This window comes from Columba livia, chromosome 4 (assembly GCF_036013475.1).
Source record: "Columba livia isolate bColLiv1 breed racing homer chromosome 4, bColLiv1.pat.W.v2, whole genome shotgun sequence".
NCBI lineage: Eukaryota > Metazoa > Chordata > Aves > Columbiformes > Columbidae > Columba > Columba livia.
The window spans coordinates 12,247,157-12,266,743 of NC_088605.1; the positions used below are offsets into that span (position 1 = coordinate 12,247,157).

The 19,587-nt window shown below is 39.3% G+C and overlaps 1 protein-coding gene across 7 annotated transcripts in view; it reads right to left on the reverse strand.

Annotated features, from left to right (window-relative positions):
* SORCS2 (sortilin related VPS10 domain containing receptor 2) overlaps positions 1-19,587 on the reverse strand; it is a 558,746-nt gene that overhangs the window by 114,147 nt on the left and 425,012 nt on the right. For all 7 annotated transcript variants that reach the window (XM_065062550.1, XM_065062548.1, XM_065062549.1 and 4 more), the window contains exon 4: positions 1,988-2,152. In XM_065062550.1, coding sequence (XP_064918622.1) covers positions 1,988-2,152 — 165 coding nt within the window. The remainder of the gene's footprint in view (positions 1-1,987; positions 2,153-19,587) is intronic.

A 19,587-nucleotide genomic window follows, 5' to 3' on the forward strand; every position in this document is an offset into this window, starting at 1 on the left:
CAGTAGACAAAGAAATCTGATTGCTATTTATGAAGGATGTGATCTTGTACTCCTTGTATTCTCAAAACTGCCTTTTTAAAAAATAATTCGAGTTACAGCAGGTAACGGCTTCTCCTGGGCTCTAGGTTATGTTACATCCTGATACTACTTCCTTTCAGTGAAGGTTAAGTTACTTAACTCAAATACCACCTCCCTAGGCCAAATTCAGTTCAACACTGTCTCTCAAGACCACTGATTTTAATACAGTGACTTCTTTTTACGTCAAATTATAATTTTGATTTTCAGCACCTCCTTTACCAACACCACTCCACCTGTTCCTCCCCGCTAGGCCAAATATATCGGAACCCATACAAAATGTAAGCAGGTTACTGACCCAGTTATAGTGAAAAGCATCCTTCATTCCTACACATTTTAGGCAAAGATGTAGGACTTGTCCAGTCACTCTTTTGGGATCACATTGCAAGTGTGAGGAAAGTCTATCAGATTGCCTAACCCTTCCTGCTACTAATGCAGGGCTATTCTTTACTGAATATTTTGTATTTTTTTTTGACCAGTCACATTTTAAAAGTGGCAAATTATAGTATTACTCTGTTTGGAAGATGATCCAAGTATAAATCGTCTGAAAAACTTCCTTATCATGCATAATTCACACAAAGCAAATGCTTCACTTGGTGCTCCCGTCTCCTCCTCTTTTCCTGGCAAATATTTCTAGCCACTTGCTGTGGCTGGACAACTTCATCAATGCACTTCCTTGGACTCTTACAGTGAAAGTTTCTGCCATGTAGTTTTTCAAGACAACTGATCTTCCAACTATAAAAAATTCAGGAATTATATCTATCATCAGAAACAAAAGTCCAAGTGATAAAAAGACCTTTTCATAACTTCAGGCTTCCCGGAAGTATTTTCTTTACTTAACATGCATTCAACACACTTGTAATTGTGTTAGGATTTCAAATTGAAGCTACTAACTAAAATATTTCATGTAATCTCTGACTGAGTTTGGTTTGCTATACTTTTTTTATTCTAGTTCTATCGTTATTTTCAAATGCCTGTAAACTTGCATTGGTTTGAGATCAGCTGTTAATTTATATACCCCAGAAGACAATGACTTGATATAACAGCACTGCAATCAGGGCAGGATTTGGTTGCAGCATGAAAAACTTGCTCTGACTACTCTGACCACCCAAATATAAACCTTCCAGGAAGTCTGACAAGGATTAACACAGACTAGAATTTATCTAATTTCAGTTTGTAACAGGACTAATGATGGAGGTAAGTCAAGGCCACTACCAAGACCAGAATCACAGTGACATTACAGGTGCAATTTTGGCACTGTGAAAAGGAGATGAACTGCACACTTACAGAGTGTGTGCTCACTCATCAGTGTTTAGTGTAACCCTTCCAGAAAAATGACTTTATAAATTAACCAGAAGAAATCTGAAAAATGGTCAAAACTTACAAACCACGTGATACAACTCCCAAATCTGAAAGTGGTATAAATACAGTATGAGAGAGAGAATTATTTTATATTTCTACAGATTCAGCGATTCCCAAAATCTTCTGCTGCACAACTGTGCAGTTTATTTTATATTACTTTATTTTACATGCCATGAATGGCCTTTGGAGGCACCGTTTCAGCTTCATTAACTTTATACTACACTATAAATTACAGAGCAATTGCTTATGGTCACTTTCTAGGGAGGAACACAGTTCAGAGACAGTATGGAACTATATTACACAAGAGTATAAATATTACCCATATACATATCAATTGAAAATGACAGGATTGAAATTACTGTAAAAACAAAGATTTTGAGTTGCATATAATAAATATTTAAATAAGTGCCTCAAGAAACAAACATAGTTTCCTTCTGGACAATTGATATTTCATAAAACCCAACACCGATCAGCATATCAGAACTGTTTTATTTCTCCTTAACAGAGGAATTCCTAAATTTCAAGCAAATGCAGTATTTTTGCACTTTACCTTGCCTTCCTTGGTATAAGCAAGTACTTTATCTTCTTCTTTTGGATGAAAAAGGAGAGTTTCCACAAAGAAAGTAATAGGTTGTTTCTGGAAAGTGGCTCCTTCATCCGTGCTTATGAAAAGACTTTGGTCACGGTCATTATGGGAAGAGCTCACAAGAATTATCTAAAAGACAAGACCAACAACATATATTCATAAAACAGTTTTCTAACAGACAACAGCCTTATTTTTCTTGTGTAAATGTCAGATTTTGTACACACATTACACATCAAAACTTTGTGGACGAGAAACTGAAAAGCATCTAAGGACCACAAGATCCTATTCATTTTCCTTGACCAAATCTGTGAATGTTAATAACACGAATTGATAACGCTCCTCATCTCTACTCAAAATGACTGCCTTGGATTTTGGTCTGCATGCAAGATTCATAAAGCTATATGAGAAAATCTTCAGACTAACCAAAAAAGAATTAACGCTAGTAATGACTCATTTTAGCATGCCCATATAAATACATCACTTTATCTAGTGAGGCTGTCTTTGTAAATACTAAATGTAAAAATAATCACTGTTATATCAGAAGAATGACCCAGGAGAAAGAACAAGTACATAACATCTCTCCACTGCTTCACCATTCTCCTCCTGCTGACACATTTTTGATAAAACAGCAATTCACTTTGATGCAGAAAAATACGCCAATTATTTGCATTTCCTTCTCAGGTCCAGGTAATACCCTGACTCAGACAAAGTAATAGCCCGAGCTGTCTCCTTGTGTGAACATCATGTCAGGTTTTCAGCAACAAAGAAATGATCCTCACATAATTTAATCAGAATTTCACTCTCTTTAAGTTCTTCAGCTTTTGCAGTTGGCCAGAATGTTATAGCATGGTTCTAAAAGTTCCAATGTGAGGATCCATTTTCATTGTCAGTCCAGATCAAACAGGCCCAGTTTGCATTCAAAATGTGCTTTTATCAACTGACACCCTACAAACAAAACATGTATTTTCAAAGCCTAACTGGGCTCTATTTGGCTCAAACTTAAAAAAACATTTTAAAAAGTTATGAATTCAAAATGTGTTTATAATATTCAGCAAATGATGCAGCAGACACTACACAATCCTGATCACTGTGATACGGTGACTGTAAATTGCTTACAGAGAGAAATGGCACTGAGATATGCAAACAGAATTGCAATCGTGTGAATAGAGAGAAAGAAATACATTAGACAAAACAGTACAGTTTTTATGTTGTCACTTTTTAAGAGCAAAGCTGAAGTTAAAAAATTGAAATTTCTAATGAATTAGACAAATATGATAGCTGGACTGAGCTTTTACTGCAATTGGTCTTGGGGGAAAAACCATAAACACAACATTTATAGATGTTCTAATTTGACAGGTTACTTAAGCATGTGCACTTATACATGAAGCACATACACTGTTGTGCTAATTTCAACATAGCTTTCATATACCTAAAATGGGGCACATATTGATGTACATTGTTGAACAAGAGAGAGAATTGCACATACTTGCTTCATGGCTGAAACCTCATATTAAAGTATATATTAAGCCAAACCTACTTCTATTACTTGTGCGGTTACGTCAGTTAGAAGAGCAAGATAATAGCCCATAACCTTGCTATGATCTTGTATTTTTTTTAATGATATACAATACCCAAGCCTAGGAAAGTGTGTCATTTTTATTAGAAAGCCTCTATAAGTGACACCTTCACAAATGCCATCTCTTATTCCTACTGTATCCAATGGCTGCCTGTCTCTTGGAAAACTCTTCAAACAGTATCTGTTTAATGTATTACTATATATACTCCAAGTATGCTGCTGGTGGCCTAGATACAGTGTTCAAAGATTCTTGTAACACTCTCATTTGGCAAATTTTCTGCAGAGGTCATGACACCAACATAAAGTTGAACGTGCTGTCACAGTATTTATGCCCAGGATGGAGATCTGTACTTCCCTTGCCACTCCACCATCTGCAGCTCAGGCTCAAAACATGTAGTTTTTCTTGGAAAGAAATGAATTCAAACGAAATGAGCTATACAGTACTAATTCCTGCTGGTTCCTGATCAGATGACAAAAAGAAGAACCCAGTCCTGTGCTAAAGTAAACTCCACAAGAAAGGCTGCAGAGTGAGCTCCACAATTCCTGCTGAACCTTGTGTCCAGGAACATCCTCACATTTTCACACATGCACAAGGCTGGTCCTGAGAACCATGCGTAGCTTGCAGTGCCTACAAGTCTGTCCATGCTGTATCACTAGAAGCAGCACAGCAGTAGCTCTCTGTTACTCTCCTGTAAATGGTTTTTAAAATTTCCACAACTAAGACAACAAATCAGTATGGCATATACTCCAGAAAAGGCATAAACCACACTTGTAAAGCATGGTATTCTCTGGACTACACCACCTTGCTGTCTTTTTCTGGCCCAAGAAATCTTATGCTTCCAAAAATACCAAAATATTGCCTTCAAAATAATAAATGAATTAGTCTTATAAATTTGGGAGTGTTTTTTTACTGTTAATGAACCTTGAGCATAGGCACATCTAAGTTTCATCATGAGGACTCAAGAGCAGCTTGCGGAGAACATCGTTCTGGAAACTGAAGGCACAAGAAAAATGCTAGCTATTAATATAATGAAATGCAAACATGCTGAGAGATTTGCTAATGCTGTCCTTAAAAAATATTATGCATCTTTCAGAGTTAAATCTATCAGGAAAAAATAGCCTCAAGACTGCAGACATCTAATCACATACGGCAGAGTCCCTAACTATACTTTTATCCACACACACATCAGAATTCATTTAATGAAATATTTTTTATTTTCACTCAGTTTCTGATTTATATTTCAATAGTTTAAAATGATCATTATGTGCCACACATACAGATTTGCTTCCCATAGCTAACACACTGGGTGCTCAGACTTGCCTGCTGGCTAACACTACTTATTGAGGAAAATATTCCAGAGTAAATGTTGTAGTCACATTAAATGGTTTCCATAACAAGTTCTATTTACTTTGTAAGTGGAACAAATAGCAAAACCTTCCTGCTAGCAACTGATGAAGGGATGCAACTGGGACATAGTGTCCGAAGAGCTAACAGTGATAGCTGAGGGTTTTAACTCAAAATGAACAACTACTTGCTTGAATAATTGTGTATCCGAAAGACAGAACAGATTCCAATCACATCTAAATTTCACTTAAGCTTCTTTTAAACAACTTTTTACAGAGCAACTCTCCCTCTTGTGAGACTCTTCTAACTTTTTTTTAGTAAATAGTAACTTTAGATTACACTGTTTATCCCTGACCTCACTTCCTAATCTCTCATCAGCTAAATAAACCACAATAACACATGTGTATACATTCAGATTAGACGTAAATCTACAACTTCCAATCACTAAGCAGAGGTAAAAGAATATTTCAAATAGATGAACTATCCCATGGACTGTAAAGAAAATGAGCAGAAATATGATATGGTATAGACCAACAGGGAGGAAAGCAAAAAAGATTTTTAATAAAAATGAAAAATACCACACCATGCCAAATGAATTAAAGCATTCCAAATGCAAAGAAAAGCTTCACTTTTCCTCAGTTCAGGAAGAGCTAGTGAGGCAGGAGGTAATATAAAAGCCAAATAAATCTGAAAATAACGTAATTAAATCCATTTATTTAATCTCTCTTTCAGGATTCATTGGGCAATGAGCATGTCTAACCATTCCCTCTGCTGGGTGGAATCACTATCTGACCCCCAAAGGATAAAAATACTCTGACAGCTCAGGCTACAGTAGCTTACGTATCATACTTTTTCCACTACTACCATGAAGACTTCGAATAATCATAGTGATTACCAGGGAGTCTTAACTGTAGATTTGGCAGCAATTCAAAGCTATGCTGTAATTTCAAGTGGCAATAAACACAGGATATTAACATGCATCATTTGCACTGTGTCTGAAATATAACCCCCTCCCATCCATTTAGGTCCAATCAAAATGTAAGCTCAAGATAAATTTTATCTTAATCAGCACTTTCTCTGAAACAAGCCAGTCTTCTAACATATTACAATTGTGCTGTCTCTTTTGGCTTCAGCAACTGATCTTAATTATAATTCTAGCTTTTATTTTCATTTCAACTTTTCTAGTATTAAAATAGGAAAAAAAAAAAGTAAAAATGTCCAGAATGACATCTGACTTGCCACAGAAGATTTCTGCAGCAAGTGGCAAGAGAGATGAGGCACACCATTTTTAAATTCCATTATCCTGCATATTGTCAGAAATAAAGACACCTCATATTCCTGACCTCTCTAAACTGATCTTGAAGGGAAAAAAACCTCCTTTGAGCCAAGTAAGAGGTCAAAATACAGGAAAACTTCTTATTTAAGCACACAGCAGCCATGTCCAAGAAGCACGTACACCTCTTCATTCCTCTGCAGTAGACTGAATTGCCATCAGACATAGAGCATTTGACTGTGAGGATTCCATCCTAAGGAGCGCTGGACTCACTCCAGCAAAAATCTCAACAATGCAAACTTACGAGCCATCCCCACTAAGGTCCATTAACTTCCATTAAGAACATGTAATGTTAACACCTAGAAGAAGGTTCTTGGCTAAACTGGACACGAGGCTGCTGGGCACAGAGCAGCATCAAACTCCTAGTGATGCCATCACACAAACCTGCATGTCTACAGGAGTTTTGAGAGTAAACATTCTTTGTGGCAATACTGCCAGTCTCAGGGCAATAGTCATAGAACTTCACAGCACAGAGCAGTCATACCCTCAACATTTTTTCAGATTAAGTAACTAACTAATCTATTTTTCTTGCTTTTGCAATTTGCAACATTTATGTTTTATTAGATATGCTTGGTTCGTACAGAAATTACTCTAGCTCCTGGTCCCAATTGTAAATGAGATGCTGCTTCTCAGAAGGCATTCATACACAGAAAGTGTACTGCCAAGGTTATGATTTTTATCTTGGGTGGTATAAAAACCTGATAACTCAAGAGCAGCAAAGCTGCGAAGTGAAAAATAGAGTTCCTTTACTCTCACAGTGGTAAAAACAATATCTAAAGAATCAACCCAGCATAATTCCAAGCAGAGAGTAAAATAAAATGCCCTTCAGATAGCAGTTTAATCTTGCAGATTTTTCCTGGAAGTTGCACCCAAAATCATTCTTCACATATGTTAGTTATTAGTGAATCAGATCACTAATATATCACTGAAAATTAATGAGAATGAGAAAATCAGCTTATGTGTGCAACTGAATTGTGTAAATGCACAATAACGGAATACGTATATGCATGCATGTACATATATCCCAGAAAAATATATCACTTTTCATAGAAAGCATTCACAGTTTCCTCTAGAATTTGTATTTACTTACCCTTGAAGAGTCCCTTTCAAGCTGTCACACAGATGTATTTCAAAGCAATAACCAGTCTCTATGAGAACTGCCATAAGGGAAGGGAAGGTGGGAATGTTAAGGACGGCCCCTGAGAAATATCCACTACACTGATCTCCTGATCTCAGGACAGAACCAAAGGCCATATGAAGCAATCCTGGTGAGACTAATAGAAAGCATGTAGTATAGTTTTTCTCCCCAGTGTTGTGGTCAGCTTATTAATCATTTGGAATATCACAACTTGAAGCTGTAGTATTATTTATCTAGTACCAGCATCATATGAGGCACTTGAGGATGTGGAGTGAATATTAAGAAGTCAGGATCTTAAAATGAGCTGGTTACCAATTGGAGCAGTTTCTAACAGATAAGACATGTTGAAGAGGGAATGAACATCTGAGTTAGCACTTCAACAGAAAAATGAGTTCAGAGCAACTGGACGGAGAACAACTGGCTCACACTGAAACCAGGCAAGCCTGAAACGACATAAACTGATCATAAAAGGTAATAGTTTTGAAATGTCTGGCTCTTCTCTAGGGCATTCACTATAGTGGAAGCACGTTACACATCATCGTAGAGAGGGTCATCATCAAGAGGTTGATGCGGCGGGGGCATTGCCATGGGCAACCAGAGGAAACTTAAACACAGAACAACCGAGAGCAAGAGTCAGTGACGAGCGAGTGAGGAGCACAGCCGCAGTGATGGTAAGTTCTGCTGTAGAGGACGGATCAAGGAGACAAGAGAGACACACCCATCACCAGGTAAATCTGCAGATGGACAGAGAGACAGCCTGGAAACAGGGATGACCCCAGCAACTATAGGCCTGTCAGCCTCACTTCTGTTCCTGGCAAAATCACGGAGAAGATTGTTCTGGGAGTTATCAAAAAACACCTGAACAACAATGCAGTCATTGGTCCCAGCCAGCATGGGTTCATGAGGGGAAAGTCCTGCATAACAAACATAATTTCATTCTACAACAAGGTTACCCACCTAGCTGACCAAAGGAAGCCTGTCAAAGTGATCTTTTTGGACTTCAGTAAAGCCTTTGGTACTGTCTCTTAGAGTATCCTCTTGGACAAAATGTCCAGCACACAGCTGGGTAAACACACAGTGCAGTGGGTGAGCAATTGGCTGACGGGTCAGGATCAAAGGGTTCTAGTAAATGGGGTAATGTTGGGCTGGCGACCAGTCACTAGCGGGGTTGTGCAGGGAACTATCTTAGGGCCAGCACTCTTCAATGTCTTTATAAATGACTTAGACTTAGGACTTGAGGGATTACTTAGTAAGTTTGCTGATGACACAAAATTGGGAGGAGCTGTTGACACTCTCGAAGGCAGAGAGGCCCTGCAGAGGGATCTGAACAAATTGGAGAACTGGGCAATCACCAACCACATGAAGTTCAACAGGGGCAAGTGCTGGATTTGGCGCCTGGGACATGGAAACTCTGGCTCTACATACAGACTGGGGGACGAGATGCCAGAAAGCAGCTCCACGGAGAAGGATCTGGGGGTTCTGGTCAACAGCAAGTTGAACATGAGTCAACAGTGTGCCCTGGCAGCCAAGAGGACCAACCATGTCCTGGGTGCATAAAGCACAGCATTGCCAGCCGAGTAGGGAGGTGATTGTCCCACTCTGCTCTGCACTGGTGAGGCCTCACCTGGAGCACTGTGTGCAGGTCTGGGCAACAGAGAATAAAAAGGATATAAAGCTACTGGAGAGTGTCCAGAAGAGGGATATGAAGTTGGTGAAGGGTTTGGAGAGGAAGCCGTATGAGGAGCGGCTAAAGTCACTTGGTTTGTTCAGCCTGGAGAAGAGGAGACAAAGAGGAGACCTCATCACAGTTACAGCTTCCTTACAAGGGGAATAGGAAGAGCAGGCATTGATCTCTTCTCTTTGGCAACCAATGGCAGAACCCGAGGGAATGGCAGGAATATGTGCCAGGGGAAGTTTAGGTTGGACATTAGGAAAAGGTTCTTCACCCAGGGGGTGCTGGACACTGGAACAGGCTCCCCAGGGAGGTGTCATGGCCCCAAGCCTGACAGCGTTCAAGATGACACTGGACAACACCCTCAGGCACATGGTGTGAACTGTGGGGGTTGTCCTGTGCAGGGACAAGAGTTGGAATTGATTATAATTGTCAGTCCCTTCCAAGTCAGGACATTCTATGATTCTATGATCATAATAATGAATGCCAACAGAGAAAAAGTCACAAAAGTTCTGACCAATGATGATGACCAGCCTGAAAATTCTGCCCTGCTGCATTTACGGGCAACCTGTATATATCTGAATCTGCCAGATCTCTATAAGTGAACACCTCAAAGTTGCTGACCATGCCAGCTCTCTAGGGGATACCAATTACAGCTCAATTCTTCAGCCTTTTTATTTAGAGAAGTGTCAGGTAGGATAAGCAAGCTGATCATTACCTCTTCCTCCACAGGAACAAATCTCATCCATCTATAACCTGCTGGAACCAAAAAAATTGTTGCCATTTAACTAGCATGACAGGCCACATTTTCTTGAGGAATGCTCTGCTCAAAAATATTTCAGAGCAGTAACTAGTGCCACCAGCCCAAGAATTCTAAAAAACTGGCACATATTACACATATCTGGTATTCCTGCAATATACTGAGAGGTGTGAATACACCAAAGGTCACAACAGAGGGAGAGGAGAAACAGTGCTCAACATCTTCATAGACAGCCCTTTCTTTAATAGCTATTTTTTCTGGTGTTATTTGCACCTATCTTGCAGAGCTAAGATACACATACACTGTTTGTCTTCTGAAAAATACATCGATGCTGTTCTGAGCAAGTAATTAATAAGGAATACCTTTAATTTATCTAGTGGATCTCTTGCATAGGCTGAACTTACACTGAAAACAACAAAAACGTTTTTAGATACCTAAGGCTTACATAAAGCAAGCGAATAGTATTTGTTATGGATGCTACTATTTTTGGCTCTGTTTAAAGTGCAAACAGGAAAGTTTTTTGTTCTTCCTGCAAGGTCCAGTATTAGCCTGGCTTTTGCTAATTCTTCAACAAAAGTGACCATTTAATGTACCCTTTGTAGAGTTCCTACACCTAAAAAGAGCAAAACTTACTGCTGAGACATTTTGTGGGATGTTCATATTGATATCTTTACATATTCAAATGGTTTCATTTAAAACTACGCAGTCCAGAACACCAGGAACCAAATCAGATAGATAGTCTTTCCCAGTATGTTCAAAATCAGCAGTTTGAGCAGGGAACAGCAGTCGGGGAAGCATAGCGCCAATTCTTGTCACAGCAGGGGAACGTTCCCTAACCACGTTTTATATTGCCCATAAAATAAGGGCATTTTGCGTGACTTGGATGGAAAAAAAGGAAAAAAAAAAAAACAATAAGGTTGGATTGCATAGAGAAATGGTTTCACTCTTTCTCCCAACATCTACACAAATATTAGTATGTCCCAGACAGAACAGGCATAGACTGATCTTTTTAGCTTGGACATTCACAGACTAATCTAATTCAAGAAGTTATTTTGTAGACCTCCAATAAACCTGCAAATATTTTCTGTCTGAAGACATCTCACAGCAAAACCATAAAACAATGGCTCCCAAACAGGATAATGGAGGCACAGCAAATGACTGCATATATGTTTTGATCTAATTTAATGAAGAAACAGGTACAACAGTTCCTAGTCACTAGCCATTAATTTGTTGGCAGGAAAAACTGCACTAGGCTCAAATAGAAATTACATGCATGGTAATTAGTGGATGGGAAGAAAATATGAAAGGCAGTCATTGTGCTTAAAAATACCAGTCATATGGGATTGATCAGCACCTCATGGTCTTGTGTAATAGGTAAAGCAAAGCACTCGTCTGCCTTAAAAATATCACAAGCATGACTTACGGTCTCTTATTATGAAACTCAGATATATTATAAGGCTACATAAGAATTTTCTAGGAAGACTGGAAAACAAACCTCTCAAAACACTGCTCTGGGGAATCTCCTTTTGCACAAATTGTCCCCTCAAATCCCAAATACTCAACAGGTTCCCAGTCTGCTCGCAGCAAAAGGTCATCCCATGACATTCCAAAGAGATCCTTAATGCCAGTTGAGGCATCAACTTCAAGCACTTCTATTCCTCTTTCTTCCAATTCTATAGAGCACTTCCTTACAGAGATCAATATACTTAACAACACTGTTACAAGTCATAAGGAATAAGCAGCATTTTCCAAACTTGAAGATGTGTGTGTAAACATGCATATGTGTATGTAGATACATCTGCAAATAGACACAGGTTGATGCAACCAGATGGGCTATGTCCAAAGTTGCAGAAGCAGTTATCTGAAATCACTGAGAGCTTTGAAAGGCTCTAGTGACCGGGAGAGGTTCCTAAAGACTGGAAGCCAATAAAGACCATGCCCATCTTAGCATCATCTACAAAGTCTCTCAGATGTGTCTCTCACTGTATTTTGAATATGTCCATTCCCACATCTAAAGGGGTGGCTGGCACTACGAAGTAACTTATTTAAGTCCTTACCCTTCAGGAAGCACCTGCTTCCTTTGAGAACTGTAGGCACTCTCCTTAATGGAGGACTGGGTATAGTTACAGATTGAACAGCTCTTCTCTCCTAGACCACAGGGGAAAATACAAACCCAGGGGATAATGCTGCGTTGAGCAAGTGTGTCATATGTAAGGCACAACTGATTATGTGGTTTTAAAGGGGAAAATGGAAGGGGGAGAAGAAAGGGAGGCAGAGCAGCAGAAGTAAGCCCTGGAAAAAACAGTAATTATTTTTCACTTGAATTTGGCCATATCTCTATTATGTAGGCTACAAAGCTTAATTATAAAAGCTCTTGCTATTGAAATATTTCTCCTTATCTTTGATATCCAGTCCAAATGGACTGGAAAAAAGCCCTTGAAAAGCAGAAATGAAATGTCTTTTAACGTAATTTTTGGTCCCATTAGGGCAAATCTCATTAATAGAAAAAGGACTTCAGTGAAGAATAGAGCTTTTATATTCAGAAGCACACAGTACTGCTGTGCCTGATTCTAGCAGCACTATAGATGATAAACCTTCCTCCATCAGGGCTCCGATTTTTGCAGTTGTAAAGCACCCATTTTATATTGAGGTAGGGTTTTAGTAAATGCACATACCTGGCACTCATTGTGCTAGCTTTCTCCAGCTGTACTTGGGATGAGTGTTGTTTGGAGATTGGGAACGATGATGTAGATAACTTTTAATATTTTTTTCTCTATTGAAAAGGATCATTTTGCCATAACTGAAATGTATTGCTGAAAACTTCTGTCAGAAGACTTACCAGCATGATTCCTAGGGCCCAAGAGAGAATTAGACGGAGAGGGTATTCCTTCTGGGGCTGTTCCAACTTATTCATGTAAATAGAAAATATTTGTTGGGATGGAGGCACCGACTTTGTGGATCAGTTGTTAGAACACTTGTGTGTGCCCTTGCAGGAACAAGGCTTGGTACCTTCCCAGCTGAATGCTGTGATTACTAAGCCATAAGCTTCGGTACATTTTCCCATATATAATAGAGAGAAAAGGCTGCACATCATTAAAACCAAGACAGAAATAGAAACTATGTACTCTTGCTCATTCACTAGATTTGTAGATTTGAGGGGTGAAGGTTGTTGTTTCTGTTTGTTCCCAAGCATGTTATTTTGGATCTTTTTCAGTACATTTTGATGAAAAGCTGAAGAGTGAATATCAAAGTAAATGAAATAAATGCACAAACATTTCTACTAATCCCCTTTCTCTCACTTTTACTAACAATTAATCCTCACAAAAAGGTTGTAATTAATCCAGGGGATTACTTCTCTCTTTTAACATTTTACTGAAAATGAGAAGTTGGAGAACTCAGATTCTGGCAGTGTGTTTACAGACATAGACGATAGCTAGGAAGATTTCAGGAGTTTTCTCTCTTGGCAAGAATATGGCTAGAGATTCAGCTATGAATTATGGCTGATCCTGAAAAAGAAAACCCAGATAATACAGTCATTTTTTCTGCTAAGGCAGACAGCTACACAGAGCTCTAAAAACATCAGGCTGAGGTTAGTCTTGGGGTACCAATTCTGTTCTCTGTCAGCAAGAACTTTGCAAACTGACCATTTTGCAGACTCTGGGGCTGACCCCATCTACAACACAATCCACATGAAACATTGGTCCTACCACCACGTTGGCGCTTACAAGATTTTGCAGTAGTTCTTGAGACCGTAACACAAATGTCCTCTGAGACTTTACATATATTACAGTTTTTTTATGTTTCACATCAATAACAACAGGATGGGAATAAAAATACTTACGTGCTTATAGGTGGTGTTAAAAAGGAAATGAAGGAACTACAAAACCAGAGAAATTCAGGAATGGGAACAAAATATTAAAGAAGATATACTGGCAAGAATAATTGCATTTCAACAAAGAAAGGAGAAAAAAACCTCTCTACCATTCTCCTTAAAATCTCCATATTGTTCATATTTTGATTTCATTAGAAGAAGGTATCAGATACCATACAAGTCACTGCATTGTCTCAAGCATATTAGAAGTATATATGGGTCTACCAGAAGCAGCCCCACATCAACAAAATGAATTTTACTAGTACATAAAAAAGCAACTCCCCCCTCTCAAATCCCACACCTTAATGACGCTCATGATATAAGTATTAATGAAAAAATGTTCATATTGGTAATAGGAGCTGTTCTTATGAACAGTTACCTATTGCAGTGTAACTCCAAACTTTCAGTTTGAATTACCATCCACTTCCAATGGCTGAATAATAAATCTCATCCATTTACCATAGGTTAAAAACCACACTATACTGATGTTTCCAGTGGCCTCAGAACCTTAGAGTTAACTTTCACAAGCGAAGAAAACCTTACTTCTCCAGAGTCAATTTCTAATCTCAGCTGTGCAGATGTGTGTGTTTTTGATTAAATCTGCTGGTCAGCTGGCAAGCACATACACAGCAAAGAGAACACACACCTGCATGTCTTTGCATCTGAATAGGAAATCTTAAACAACCTGGGTTAGACAGACAGGATAAAAACAATCTCAGTTGGTAATTAGGCATCGTTCTTGGAGATGTCATTCCAGTGTTTGATAGATTCAGGTGAATATTGCATCAGAATATAGCTCTTTGACTTAGAAGTTGCATATTTTTACAGCGTTTTCTTTTCTTTCTTTCCTTTTAAATGAACATGTTCTTATTCCTAGGTAAGAACTTCAGCTCATCTCGCTGTTTTTTCCTCTCCTTTTCATATGCTCCTCAGATCACCTGTTGTGCCAAGGGACAGGCTACACATCTACTAGGAGTTAGTTGTCCAGTGTAACTCCCAGAATGTTGAAGAGAAGGGAATAATACAAACATATAGGTAGGAAGAGTCTTTCAGAGGTCATGTAGTCTAACCTCCACCAGGCAAGGCCAAATAGAGCAGATACTTCAGGACCACGTTCCCTTCAGTTCTGAACATCTCTAGGGATGGAAATCTCACAGTCTGGATGGCCTATTTCAGTGTTCAACCACCTTCATCATAAAACCTGGTTTCCTTGTAAGCCACTGGAGTATCCTGTGTTCCAGCCGGTGTCATTGGCTCTACCTCCAGTCCACACCACTGAGAAGAGTCTGAATCCAGCTTCATGCAGCTGGTTGTAGACATCAAAAAGATCTCCCCAGAGCCTTGCTCAGGCTGAACAAACCCAGCTCGCTCATCCTCTCCATGTGCCTCGTGTGCCCCAGCTCTGGATCCAGCTGCCCCTCCATTGGGCTCCCTCTGGTATGTCAATGCCTTTCTTGACCTGGGGGCACAAAACTGGAGGACCTATTCCAGATGCCATCACCAAATTCCAGAACAGAGGGGAAGGATCACCTCCCTGGGCCTGCTGGCTGCACTCTTCCCAGAGCATGCTGCTCTTTGTTGCAAAGGCAACTGCTCTGCCCTTGGGAGTCCCAGGAGGAACCCCAGATCATTCCTGCAAAGCTGCTCTCTAGCTTACAGCTTCCTTCATACAGTTGCTGGAGTTATTCCATCCCAGATGGAGGACTTTATGGAGGACTTTTTTTTATTAAGTATTTGCTTTTTTTGAACTTCACATGTTTCTTACCAGGTCATTTCTCCAGCCTGCACAGTGAATGTGACTCTTAAATTACCATTCTGAAGTATGTAGACAGAGGCACCTAAGAATTGTTGTTATCAACAATGGCCACCTCATTGTCTCCCCAAACGCTGCTCCCTGTACAACCCACAGTGCAAGTTCTGAAGCTGGGAAGACTAGATTGCCCTCTGGATTTTCAGAGGTTTCTATCTATTGTATTGGAAAAAGCTAGGTGCCCAGGTAAAGTGGGGTCCATTGCCCTGAGCAGTCCAATCCCCTAACATTTTGATGAAGCAGGATCTCAGATTCCTAAATCACATGGATGAGATTCTACCCTTGCATTTTCTAGCATCAGTTATAATAATTAGGAATGTTTCATTGCTCATCTCAGCTCTAGAATACATTCCAAAGACCTTTTCTGCTCTTCAGATTTTCTTCAAAATTTGCCTTTCACCCACTCTCCCCCTTTTCCCTTTGGGGGTTAGCCCTGCAAACAACATAGTGCATCTTGTTATGTTTACAAAATCCTTTCCAGGATAACTTTCCAGGATACCTTGTCCTTCACCTCTTATGTTTTAATCCACTGCAGCCCTGGACCATAGCCGGCCACTGATAAAGAGCATAAGAAGATTTACAATCTTTTATATCAAGTGTGTTTGATGTAATGCTCCTAAAAATGGGTAAGCACCATCAAATTCACTACAACACAACTAACTGGGTGGAGGCTGGGTGGTATGGGTTAGCCATAAAGGATGAGACATAAAAAAATAAAGACTAGGAGTTATGAAGAGCCTCTTTCACATAATTAAAACTTAATTAAAAATTCTCAGTATAATCCATATCAAGAAAAAATGGCCTTTTGTCACTTCTACAGGTGAGTTTCCTGAAAGAAGCACTCACATGAGACTGCAGCCCATTCCAGAAAAGTAAATAGAAATCACACAATAATCAACAGCCCATCCCAGGTGGCACACTGATTTACTAACAGTTCTTGATAATTTATTGCAAGTTAAATAGTTCAGTGACAGGCAGAGGAAAAACAAATTAAAAAATAGAGAGTTATTTTTTTGCCTAACGGTGTCTCACAATCAAATCTACCTTGCTCCACCAGCTTGCTCTTAGGCATTTCTTTGAGAGAATTAATAGACAAGAAAATGTTTGTAGAGGAATAGAGTGTAACTCATTTATTGCTACTGAAAACAAAAGAACCTATGCAACTCAAAGACATCAAAGATACTCCATTTAGAAACCAACCAAACAAAAAACTCCACAAAAAACTCAAACGAAACAAAACCCAAACAAACAACAAAAAAAAACCCACAACCACCCCTCCCACCCAAAAAACCAAACCAACCAACCAAACAAAAACAACAAAAAACCAACAAAGACAAAAATCAAGCCTCATCAAAGAAGAAAGATTGCCCAGGTGAATGGCTCATCTTCCCAAATTGCCTCCAAACAGACCTCTGTGTTCTGGGAAATATATTTTCTTTGATAACTAGACAATATTGCATGCTTATACAGAACCAAAAGATCCTAAATCAAAATGGTTCAGAAAGTAATAACCAAATTTTCTGTCAGTTTTAGCTGCATAAATCAAGGTGGTGACTGGGGTTGCAGAAATACTATTGAAGTTCGGATTCATAAACAAAGCAGCAACAGGATCTCACCATCTGCAACACAGTCTGCATGCCTATAGTCCTAGCTAAGTTTTCAAACAGCTTCAACACATCCATTTCTCTGTCAGCCTGATTACAAGTTGCCCAGGGCAAGACTGTCTCTCTGCTTCACATCTGGACAGTGCCGAGCTCAATCATACCTTTGCCTGTAGATGCAACCATGATAAAAGTAAATAAATACAGCTGCGAAAACCAGACTGGTCACACTGTGTTCTGAGAGCTGCTGAGTGTTTTTAGAACTCAATTCTATTTTTTTAGCCTCTAAATGAGAAGTTGGCAATTTTTACACAGGCATCAAATATTCATGGCAAATTAATTCAAATGAGCTACACACTACCCTCATTTCCACCATCATATACAGAAAGCAAGACGATTAATTTCATTTGTTGTACTGCTGCTGATATACCAGTGGTGTGATGTGCAAACTGCTGAGCACTGGAAATTCCCATATGTATCACCATCTTTCATGTTTTCCACAATTGTCAGGGATGTTAAATATATGCCTACAGAGAAGCCCAAGTCTGCTAAACCTCCTATTTTGAGCATCTTTTTCAAGGTTTATCACTAGGAAGAGTTTTCAGTATCCTGGAGGTAAGAATGTGACTTTGCAAACAATCATGGCAGTGGTATTAATGAAAGGTTAGATGTGATTCAGGCTGTTATAACTGGTGCAACCAGGGAGAAAGAGAGTAAAAGAGAACAATGCCAGTTCATGCCTGAACAACCTGTTGTGGTACTATGCTAACTGACAGTAATCACTGCAAGCCATTAGGAAGCTGAACTGTTCACCTGGAAAACAAGCTCTGACTAAGAAACATCAGATTGCCAACAGCTAGTTGAAACAGGATGAAACAAGAAGTTGAGGGTTTTTTTCAGTGGCATATATCAGTTCTGGGGAGTGGTAAATCCCTGCAAACTCTCAACAATAACATATTCAACCCATCAAACCTCAGGTAAGGCTTGCTCATCTGCTCCCCATCTCTTCCTCTCCATGACATCAGGGGGCTCTCAGGTTCCTCTGCTGAAGAGGGCACAGGTCACCAGCACAAGTTTTTACAGAAGCCCAACCATGCAGGGCAGCTGCAGCGCAATGCCAGTATTTTTCTAATAAAAAACAATTGTTGGTATCTTTCTTATCCACATTCAAATTCACAGTTACTGAATATGTTTCATCTTTGGTTTTGGGAGAATTTGTAAATTCAGATTTAAGCCACAAAACTTCTTATGAAGTATGGAATCTATATCTGCTAAAGTCCATACACTTTTTAGAGAACTGGGGCCATGTTGCTCAATATACTGCAGATTTGGTTTTCAACTAAAATCAGTTCTACAGTAATTCCTTAATCCCACTTTAAAACTTCTGCCTCATATTGAGACATTTCTCAGAAAGACATAAACCAGCTAAATTTTGCAGTCTACCCATAATGCTCACACAATAACATATTAAACAGATGCTATCTCTGTTTTTCACCAGTAAAATCAGTATGGACAAAGTCTTTACATGCCTGCAAGGCTTTGGAATCATTCATGGGGCACAGATCACATTACAATATGCATTGCAAGTCTGTACTGTCATTAGCGTCCCAGATTTACCATGCTCAGGCTAGGAATTTATGTATTTGTTCCTCCAAACCCCAGGTACATCTTTTGACTTCCCTCATTATTCAAATCTAAGTCAAACTGCAAGATGACAAACTATCACAGAAGGAGAAGGAGAATGAGCAGTGTAGGTTATATGCAATTTAAACATTCACATAAGCAACCTCCACCAAAAGTTGCAGATGAAGAAGTTGCTGCCCGATATCTCTGCTCTACCAGATCTGCCACACTTCAGGAAAGCATTTGATGGTCTGTAGTTCCCATTGTGTAGCACAATAGCAATGGCTGATCCTTGTTCTCATTGGATGAAAAAGTGGTTTGGTTTCATGTTAGGATTCTGTCCAAATTTCCCTCCAGAACTTGGGAATGCATTGCATATTTCATATCTATTCCTAAATTCAGCTACTGTATTTTTAGGCAAAATAATCAGCTGTGACTTTTAGTAATCAATACTCACTTTGTTAAACAGAGGGGTAAAAAAACACCTTCAAAAATTTCATTCACTGAAGAGTACTTTTCGCAAGAGACTGATGGTAACAAAACAATTTGCTGTGAATGCTGTAACATAATGCAAGTTGACAAGGTAGAGTAACCATTTCCCAAAGCACAGTGTAGTTCACAAACACAGATCATGGCTGCAAAAAAGCACGCAACCTTCTCTCAACAGAAGATTTGTAATAAAATTACCTGCTCTCAAAGCCTTCCCCCTCAAGACAAGAGCCTAAAGCTATGCCAACTCTGCTGTGTTTTGAGATGGGTGTCTGCAAGCTCTCTGCTGAAGTTTATACTCTAGGAAAAGAACAGCAAAAATGCCTGCTCTGGTCACAGACCAGTG